Consider the following 9,994-nt stretch of genomic DNA (forward strand, 5'->3'; position numbering starts at 1 on the left):
TATATATATTTCGTACTTATTAAATTACCTTTGTTAGCGTCCATCCCTCCAACAGCTAACAACGTACCCACGGTAGCCTTTCTTGGCTTTGTTCTTCCTGATTGTAGCAAAGGCCTTCGTTCAGGTAACAAATGATACTTCAATGCTTCCATTACTAATTCCTGTGCCATCCTTTGGTCCTTGAACATTTCGTTGCTCTCGATATTGTCAGCTATAAACTGTTTTAATTTATTAGTTGAGCCAATACATAATACGGTTTTGAACTGAGATGAAATAGTGTAAATGAACTCACCGCGGGTGATAGTAACGGTAATTTGACTAAACCTAGTAATTTGCTAGCGTCTTTGCTCCTATTTTCTGGATCATGTTCCAGCCAAGTCATAAGTGCCTAAAAATAACAACAGTTTTAATAACAAGATTGTTCCAAAAAGATGGGGCGTGTGGAAATATTTTATATAAATTTCACTATCTACTTTGATAAATGACAGCATGTAATAAATCTTACATGGAAGATAGTTTCTTCTGATGGAACACTAAGATCCTCAGATTCGAGTAGTTTTGCAACTTCATTAGCAGATAAAAGTAAGAACTCTTGGTTTCTTGTAACTTCCATGAAATGTTTGGTCGTGTATGCATGCGCATGCTCAAATAATTCTGTACAACCCTGTGTATCCGCGAACATCCGTATGCCAAGACAGTTGCTTGGATGAAGTTGTTTAACAAGAAATTGGCAACAAGCTTTAATAACTGGATTCAATTGCAGCAAGCATGCGGTTGCAAGAAGGGTCTCTACACTATCTTCTTGTAATTCTATGCAACCTAAACATATATATAAAAGTCAACATTATTGAGAATGTTAACAATATGATTAATACTATATGTTCATATTATCTTTAAATTTTGTCTGTCTATAAGATAAATGCAGAATATTAAATAGGATTAACCTGTATAACAATAAAGAACTAAAGCCCATAATGCATCTCCATCTACATCCATTAATTCTATTTCATCTTGCACTGCCTCTCGCAGTGAACTTGTGAACATAGCAGCAAAGTATTCAGACCCAGCACTGAGCACCAATCGATGAGCTGGAAAACGTCTATTTCCTACAACAAATACAAATTATAAAGTACAAAAAGACATAATTCTTGAGACCTGGCAAGAAAAGGATACATTAATATTAGGTCAAATTATTGGATATAAATTAATAAGATGTGTTCTCACTTATATCTTTTATTATTTACTAATCAGGAACTTCAAGTAACAGCATCAAATTATTCACTGACAAAAGGTTCCAATAACAATTTTTAATAATAATAAAAATGAAAAGGGAGAAACCTTTGACAACTTTAATTATTCATTAGAGTCATTAATTTTGAGATGCCAATTCTCTACCTTTCAACCGAGACATTCGATTAATCATTAGCGAACATTATCCAATCATTGACAGTTGCACGTTACAGTGCAGACGCGTTATTATTGCAGAGACAGTTTTCCAGCCGCTCACCCGCGATCAGCGTGACGTCCGTCAGCTGCTGTTTGTGCAGATAGCTTTCCATGACGCGCAGGCTATTCTCTGCATGTTTCGGCGAGACGGACACGCACGAGATCATGCTGGAGATGCTGTGCTCGCTGGCATCTTTGTCCAAGGTCAGTGGGAACTCCTGCTGGTCGCCTTTGTTCGCGGGAACGCTTGCCGCTACTTTCGATGACGATGACGACGACGACGACGACGACGACGACATCGAGGCGAAGAGGATGACAATGACAGTTCGATTGGTCCACTTGCGAGAAACACGCACAACTCTGGAGATGCGTGAAGATGCACGCCAATGTAAACAATAGATCGCGCTCAGTCGCGGTCAATGACCATCACTCATCTCACTTGCACGGGTCAGCGCACTCGGCACTACTCGGCTCGGCACTGACTATTGCCGTTGCTCCCGGGCATTCGATTGCATCGAGCCGCTCACTCACGTTCTTTCGCAGTGCGCTGCTCGTACGTACACATATGTATATACGTCACCACATAGAGTAAACAAAGAGCTAAGCGTGCGTGTCGAACGTTGGTGTGCATTCACGAAGGTATATGCACATGCATGCAGTAGACGGGTGGCAAAGGGATGTCAAGGTGGATGACGAACTCCGAAGCGAAAACACCCTTATCTAAAATGAACTAAACATGTTGATGTCATATGCTGACACTATCGATTTTATGTACATGTAAATATTTATGGAGCAATAATCAAAACACTATGCTAAATAAGTGCTGATATAATCGTGTAATATTAGTAAAACAAAGGTCACTTAAGATGTTACATGCTAAATGTTCCAATAACTGAACTAACAACAAAGTACAAAAAAAAAATTTACATTTTTATTAATAAATAAATTTATTAATACGAATTTTACATTTTTATTAATAAATAATTAATGGATTACTAACAAAACCAACGTTTAATATAAAACTTTATCTGAGCGATCGATAAATAGTAGGAAATAAAATAATAACCATCAATTATAAATTTTAATAAGATATATTAGATAATATTAGTTGTATCAGTAATTGAAGTGAAAAAATAAATCATGTCCTAATTAACGAATAATACAGATTCAATGATTGAGTGATTATTAAATAATATTACAAATTAACATAAATAGAAATATTTTGACAAAATTTGTTATAGGATTTCTCAGAAATATTAAATACAAATATATTATTAATGATTTAATCATTGAAACAAGGTCCAATTACTGTAACATTTACCTTTGTGTAAGAGTCCTTCAGGCTTTAAAGTCAGTTTTTCAAAATGGAATTGTATGAGTAAAATAATATAACAATCTTCATTAGAAAAGTCAGACATTTATTGTACTTTTCAATGTAAATATATAAATATTTTTCTTTGGATAGTTTCTTGTGCGAGCATGTTCTATATGAATTACAAATATTTATATAATTTACATACAGACGCAAATAGAATTTGCTTGACACAATAACCATGATTTTTAATATAATACACATATGCATCAGGATATAACTATGGTTATAAACCGACTATTTAATTTACATTTTAATTCTGGGTTATATATAATTAATCCTGCATGTTTGTTTATTTTTCTACTATAAGATCAATTTTATATCGAATAACTTTATACATAGTTGTCTAACTAAATGCAGAGCTGCTATAACTTGATCAGATTTTATGTACTTTACTTAAATTGTTGTAAATAAATAGTTATATCGCTGTATATTTAAATACGTAGTATGATCTTCTTTACGATAACTTTGGTATGTAACACTACAACGATTGTGTAACAATTGAGCTACAACTATGAAAAGTTCCTGTCATTTATTTTTTTCAAGAATATATTTTTTGAAATTACATACCTTAATAATAATGTACTATTATTATGCGAATTCATCAGTTTTTCAGTGTCAGCACTAACTTATGATCTGTTCTTTTTAACTGCATTGCTGAACTAGTGCAATAAGTTAAAGTGAAACAAATATTGGTCTGTTCTTTTCAGCTGCACTGCTGAACTGGTGCAATAAGTTAGAATGAGAAAAAATATACTTGTCTCACTTTAACTTATTGCACTAGTTCAGCAGTGTAGCTGAAAAGAACAGACCAATACTTTCTCTCACTCTAACTTATTGCACTAATTCAGCAGTGCAGCTAAAAAGAACAAAGCATCATAAAGTACAATAAAAGTGCATGTCGCGTGCAATATTGCACGCGGATATAAGAAATTATTCTGGTAATTTCAATTAAATATTATCAAATAAAAGTTTTTACGCGTGACGCAACGTTAAAACAATTATTTTATAAGTATTAAAAGTTAAAAGAAGATTTTCTGTCGATATGTTATAAATAGATGCTTTTTTAAAATATTACAGAACGAAATTTATGCGGTGGCAGTAACAGAAACATATGGCAAGCCGTCTGGTTGTATATTTTGGCTATATCAACACCAATAAGAACTAACCATGGTTACAGAATCTCTTTCGTCTTCCGTATAAAGATACTTTAATGTAAAATCGCATCTACATCGATGTTAAAAAAATTGATCCTACTTTTATTCAATCCTTCTCACGTTGAAGAAACTAATCGTCGTATTTTTGAACAAAGTGCTAACTTTGGTAAAATAATTATTTATATGCTATTTTACTATTATTTTCGTTATATCAGCACAATTATAACATATGTAAGTTACATTAAAAAATAAAAAATATACGTTCGTCTACTCACATTGTGAAGATATTATTTATATTTCAATTTTAAGCAGAATCGAAAGTCTCGTAACTTATTCTCGTAAAATTCGTAAGAATTTATAAGTAGATTTACAATTGTGTGCAATATCATATGTCATATAATCACTTGTAAATATCGTAAATTACATGAAATCGTAGATATTTACGATTAATTGTACAACATATAATATTGCATAAAATTGTAAATCTACTCATAAGTTCGTACGTATTTTACGAGAACAAGTTGCGAGACTTACGATTCTGTTTAGAATTACAGCATTAGTCTCTTCTGTTACATCTTATCTGTACTGCGACATGTAGACTCGTTAACCAGGATCGTTCTAGATTAAAGATGTTGACACAATCAAATTATTGAGTATTTGTAGTCGCGCCGTAAGACTTCCAAGTACTCTCAATTAACGCACTATACGCAGATGGCTCCTCCAGAGACTTGCTCGCACTTAGTCGAGCAGTCTGCGGTGGACGATTCCGAGAAAGATTCGTAAAAGGGCCTTTTTCGACAACAACAAAACCGATCAAGTATGTCCGTTAGATTGCTCTTCTCTGACTCGTCCATGAAGAGACCGCTCGATGCCTCATCTGTGCACGGTGCTATAAATGTCTGTAAGTCGTTCTTCGGGAAACCGTCGCGATAATAGATCTTAATGGTATCGTAGGCATCCATTATCACAGAAATGAATAAACTTAATACGACGTAAATGTAAAGCGAGATGAATGTATATAAATAAATCCTAGAATACCACCACAGCACCGGTGACTTGGAAGACGTGATGGAGAATGTGGCGAACATGTCGTCGCCGTTGATCAACGCGAACAAGCACTCGGATGTGGTCGCGAGAGAGCGGAACTTCATGTTGTACGGGCCGAGTACCAACCAGCCGCAGAACGTGAAGCCGGCGTAGATGAGGATCGCGCATATCAGAAACCTCGCTACTTTCGGCGTTGCTTTCTTCAAAGTCAAGATCACGACGTTGTACGTCTTGAAGAAACCAAGGTAACGCAACACGCCGAACCACATCAACAGATTGCCAGTACCGAGAAATATGCTGCATATGCTCCAGTGGTCGCTGCTCGAATGCTGGCGTTCAATTCTCTCTTTTATGATGGAACCAATGATGATTAGTAGATCATTGATGATAATCATGATGTACCAGAAGTTCAGGAACTCCAATTGACCTTCGAGACTCAACATTTTGCCATATGTATTTTTAAAAAAGTTCATTGTATCGAATTTCAACATTTGCGCTCTATAAATCGCACGTGAACACAGAACGAAGGAGATTGAGCAGATCAATATGACGAGCAAATTCAGCAGAGTCCTCAGTGCTGACTCGATGCGATTGTCCGTGATATAACGGGTGTCACCTTTGCACTGCAATTTCCTCGGCTCGGCGTCCAACGAGAGTAACATTTGTCCGTCGAAATCACGATTGTCGAAATTAATTCGAATATTGAAACGATAGCAATCAGGCGGCGTCATCGGTCCCGCTGCTTTCAGGTTTACCGTCTTTAGACTAAACTTGAGTTGAGCACGTACCAGCGCAGAGAAATTGACATTAATATTTTTGTCCTGCAGTAGATTTTGCGACGAATTGAACGTGTCGAAAGCTTCCAGAGTGATGTTCATGCACGTTTCCACTACCTCGTTATCGAACACGTAGCTCTCGTTAAAGCCGAATATAATGCCTTCTTTGTATTGATAGAGACACAAAGTTAAGGGTCCAACCGAATTATTTTCGGCGATGTAGGAGTATGAACCGATGGCGTCGTCAATATTGTAGTAACCTTGCAGAGCGTAATCGATAGCATCGTAGAAACTGCTGCGTTTGTAAACGGCCAATGGTCCTGTCGCTGGTGGATACGCGGGCACCTGAAACGTAATATAACTTTTGTAAATACATTCATCTGCTTAGTTCTCAGAAACTAGTGATCGAAGAAGAAGATACTGTCTTAACTTAATTAAAGAGTTTATTTTCAAGATGTTTTAAATTGATATTTTGACGAAAGAAACTTAGGAAGTTATCTCTAATAAAGTGTCGCATACACACAATTTTATTTCTTTTTTAATATATATGTATGCAAAATAAGCCCGTAGATATATAGCTACATTAAGTCTCGATATAAAGATCAAAATATAAAGTAGTAAAAACGCTCGATGACTCGATGACGCTTGATCACTTGTCGATTTGCATCTGATAAATAATGCTGTACAAAAAGTGAAAATTTTAAAGTATTTATACTTTCTGCTCAATATTATTGAGAAATGAAATTATCATCTATATTCATGCATGTGCGAGTAAGTAAAGGTACATACCTCTTGAGCAGAGTCCCATCCCATCAAAAACAGATGAGAGAACGTGATTCGGTTGTCCCATGTATAGTTTACGTGCATATAATTATTGTGCGCGAACAAACAGAGTTGTGCGGTCACAAGGAAGATCTTGATGAGCTGAATAATAAATTTGTAGGGGAAACGTCGCTTCGCCTGCCACTTCTCGATCGGATTCATAAAGAAAAATCGTAGTTTGCGACGCATCTTCTCCTCCGCGAACGTCACGACCGGGCAAGAGTTGCATTCCGTCGAAATAGAATTCTGCCTGCAACCACATAGTTTCATAGTTTTATTTATAATGTTTCATAGTATTTTCAGGAAAATTCTTATTATATTATGTTTTTATTTCACTATATTTTATATGCTCTAATTATTTAATAACTCCCCCTCCAAATGTATATTTTACTTTTTTGAGTATTCATAGTTATAATATTATATCATTTTACTTGAGAATCTTGTCAATTGATACTGATTGTTTCTCCATCCCTTTTTCCTTTTCCATCTCATTACATATTTTATATTCAATATCAAAAGGTAGTAGAAATATAATATTTTACACGGGGGAAAACGATCGCGCTCACATATAATCGCGCGTATATGAAACAGTAAGTGTTTCTAATTAAAATGTCTAATATACGAGATAATAATACTGAAAAAGATAGTGCGAATAGCATTAAAAGTATCTCAGATCATTCTTGGATCATCAGATATTCACATAGACGAAAACTATAAATTATACATCATACATCTATATAATCGTTATTGACTTTTTGTGAAGAGATACTATCGATCATTTGAATTGGTAAGAAAAATAAAATAAAAATACTTTCGCATTATCTTATCTCTGAGCATGACTAATAAATTAGTAAGTAAATAGATTATATGTATTTATAGTAACATAGTAATCACTAGATAGTATATCGTAATATTTATAATATAATATTTATTGTAATTATGTTTGTGTATACAAATGCATATGTTTACTATAACATTTGGTTGTCAACAATGATGATATATTTAACGGTGTTGTACAATTGTTATTTTTTGCACACAAGCATTAAAATGATACGAGTTGAACAAATGACATAAGGGTTTAGTGAAATTTAGCAGATAATACTATCGACCGAAGAATAGTAACCTTAGCGCGATAACAACGTAAAATAAGAGGCATATTTCGTAACTACGTATTCCCCAATGGCATAAAATAGGCAACAAATAAAACATTAAAATTATTCAAGGTATTTACAAATTACAAGATATTTATCACAGAGGTATAACAAAATATGGCATTAACCAAACGCGCGTTTTAACTCCATAAGAATTCATTCATTTTAACAAAATTGCGTTACATAGACATACAACAATGTAAAAACAAGAACATGTGTTAAATAATGTTAGCACTATATAATTTGTGTAAGAAATTAACATCAAGTTAGAAGTTTATGTTTTTGTCGACATGTATATGTGACGACAATAATCGATGACTTTTACAACATTGTAGTGCGTTTTTTAATGCTTGGACATATAACACAGACAGACCACAACCGTCTCGAGTTTCCAACGATATGTAGCTTTATCAAACGGTTACTACTACCATTTATCATAATGTCATATCGTCGTCACGCGGTTGAAATATATCATGCATAACTCACAATAGTCGAACATTCTAATTCAAAATGTATTAAGTTACTCGAAGTAAAAATTGTATCGACCTGAACGCGATGACATCGAGACAAACTGTTACATATAAGATGCGTACACAAATATTATGCGTGCAAAAATATCATTCTACTGTTAAGAAAAGTGATTACTCAATTTAGTATTACACAGTCTTTTTCTGAAATAATTCTATTACCTTCAACAAAGAATATTTTCTTGAAAATAATCTTTGAATATATTCATTACAAATTTTAGAGAAATTTATTTTATTATATGTGTATGTACTTAAAAAAGAAGAATTTATTCTTTTTACAAGAATATCAAAAAATTTTATCTAAGAAAAAAATTAGTTTGAAATTGACTAAATTTATTTAAATTCAGAATATATTTTGAATACATTTGACAGATGAGGTAAACTTGCATGATAAATTTGTAGATATGTAAATTTATAAAATATTTGAAATAAATTTATTTGTGTGCAGTATATGTTTCTTTGTGTGTACAGTGAGTGGCAAAACAGTTTAAGCATATAATGAAGTTGGAAGCTCACCAAGCTAACAAAATTTAGAATTATTATCAAGGGATTTATATAATCATAATATAATTAATAACATAATTAAGGGTACTAGATAATAATCAATGATATAATAATATCAATAATAATTAATAATATACAATTATAGAGCAAATCTATCAGTAATAATTCTCAATTTTGATAGTTTGGTGAGCTCCCAACTTCATTGTGTCTAAACTGTTTTGCAACTCTCTGTTTTATCTTAGTTCATTAATAATTATCGAGACACGTGATTCAATAGTGCTCGCGATATCACTAAGCGTGTAATCTCTACGATCTGTGAATAATTTTGATAAGGCTGCTTGTTAGCTCATACATTTGTTCACGCGCGAACCTTGGCTCGTTGGCTTCGTTCAGCAATACGTTCTCGCTGGCGACCTCATTCTCGTCGTCGAGACCGTGACTCCAAGAACGATTGCGCAGGATGTTCCCCGTGGAGTCCTCGCGTTGCACCCTTTTGTGTGTTTGCATTCTGCGGGACTTCGATGTATCCAATACGACGAAGTCCACAACGGCGGGAGCGCGACGAGCGTCGTCAACGTCTGATTCTTCCTATCCTGCGGAATCGTCGTCCCGCACTTCGACTGGCGACGATACAACAGCCAGCTGTTCACATGCGTGGATCTATGTAACAATGCGTGGCATTAGATGCGCTGTCAAAACACAGCTCAGCCACTGTTTTCTACACTTTCTCATCGATGGATTGGAACTAGGTTAGGTTAGGTTAGGGTTAAGTTCAGACTGAACGTTAATCACCTGTGCGTGATGCGTAACTGACAGCAGATACGACGATCCTACGTGATTGACTGCATCCATTGCACACCCGACTCGATGTAACGACCGAGCGCGACTGAACAACGTCTGGACAGCGCACCAGTTTGCACTCGTTGTTTCGTATCAGTGGTTAACAGCAAACGATGAAGGGGAGCGTAGCCAAGGCCTGCAATGTCGCGAGTCCGGACTTGTGCGCATGCGTGTCACATCGATGACGTATCCAATAACATGCACGATGCACATTCCATTTGTGCGAGATGTTTTGGCGGGTTGGTGACATAGAGGTTAAGTCAAGTAGAAGACGCGCGAGCAGGTAGGTAAGTTAATATCATTTCTTGCAATATATATATATATATATATATAAATCACGGTAAACATGGAT

General features: G+C 35.0%; 2 protein-coding genes across 5 annotated transcripts in view; both read right to left on the bottom strand.

Annotated features, from left to right (window-relative positions):
* Window positions 1-1,776, bottom strand: part of LOC116847040 (kelch-like protein 5) — a 4,618-nt gene extending 2,842 nt beyond the window's left edge. The window contains exons 1-5 of one of the 2 annotated variants that reach the window (XM_032821611.1): window positions 1,508-1,776; window positions 945-1,106; window positions 506-819; window positions 293-388; window positions 29-218 (exon numbers count right to left, since the gene is read on the bottom strand). In XM_032821611.1, coding sequence (XP_032677502.1) covers window positions 29-218; window positions 293-388; window positions 506-819; window positions 945-1,106; window positions 1,508-1,745 — 1,000 coding nt within the window. In that variant the 5' untranslated portion in view covers window positions 1,746-1,776. Of the gene's footprint in view, window positions 1-28; window positions 219-292; window positions 389-505; window positions 820-944; window positions 1,107-1,395 lie in introns of both variants that reach the window. The other variant, XM_032821612.1, reaches the window with a different exon arrangement.
* Window positions 1,777-2,843: 1,067 nt separating this feature from the next.
* Window positions 2,844-9,344, bottom strand: LOC116847038 (mucolipin-3-like). 3 transcript variants are annotated; one of them, XR_004378642.1, is made up of 4 exons: window positions 9,155-9,344; window positions 6,588-6,870; window positions 3,647-6,143; window positions 2,844-3,528 (listed from the first exon to the last, which is right to left on the bottom strand). XR_004378642.1 is itself a non-coding variant. In XM_032821609.1 (3 exons), the coding sequence occupies exons 1-3, from the start codon at window positions 9,307-9,309 to the stop codon at window positions 4,677-4,679; spliced, it is 1,905 nt and encodes a 634-aa protein (XP_032677500.1). In that variant the 5' UTR covers window positions 9,310-9,344; the 3' UTR covers window positions 2,844-4,676. The 3 variants fall into 3 exon arrangements, 2 of the variants coding, with proteins under 2 accessions (XP_032677500.1, XP_032677501.1); XM_032821609.1 differs by having other exon boundaries at window positions 2,844-6,143; XM_032821610.1 differs by lacking the exon at window positions 2,844-3,528 and having other exon boundaries at window positions 4,677-6,143; window positions 9,173-9,344.
* Between the last annotated feature and the right edge of the window lie 650 nt (window positions 9,345-9,994).

Source organism: Odontomachus brunneus, unplaced genomic scaffold (genome assembly GCF_010583005.1).
Source record: "Odontomachus brunneus isolate Ranch 3 - 2012 unplaced genomic scaffold, Obru_v1 Obru_scaffold_073, whole genome shotgun sequence".
Classification (NCBI taxonomy): domain Eukaryota; kingdom Metazoa; phylum Arthropoda; class Insecta; order Hymenoptera; family Formicidae; genus Odontomachus; species Odontomachus brunneus.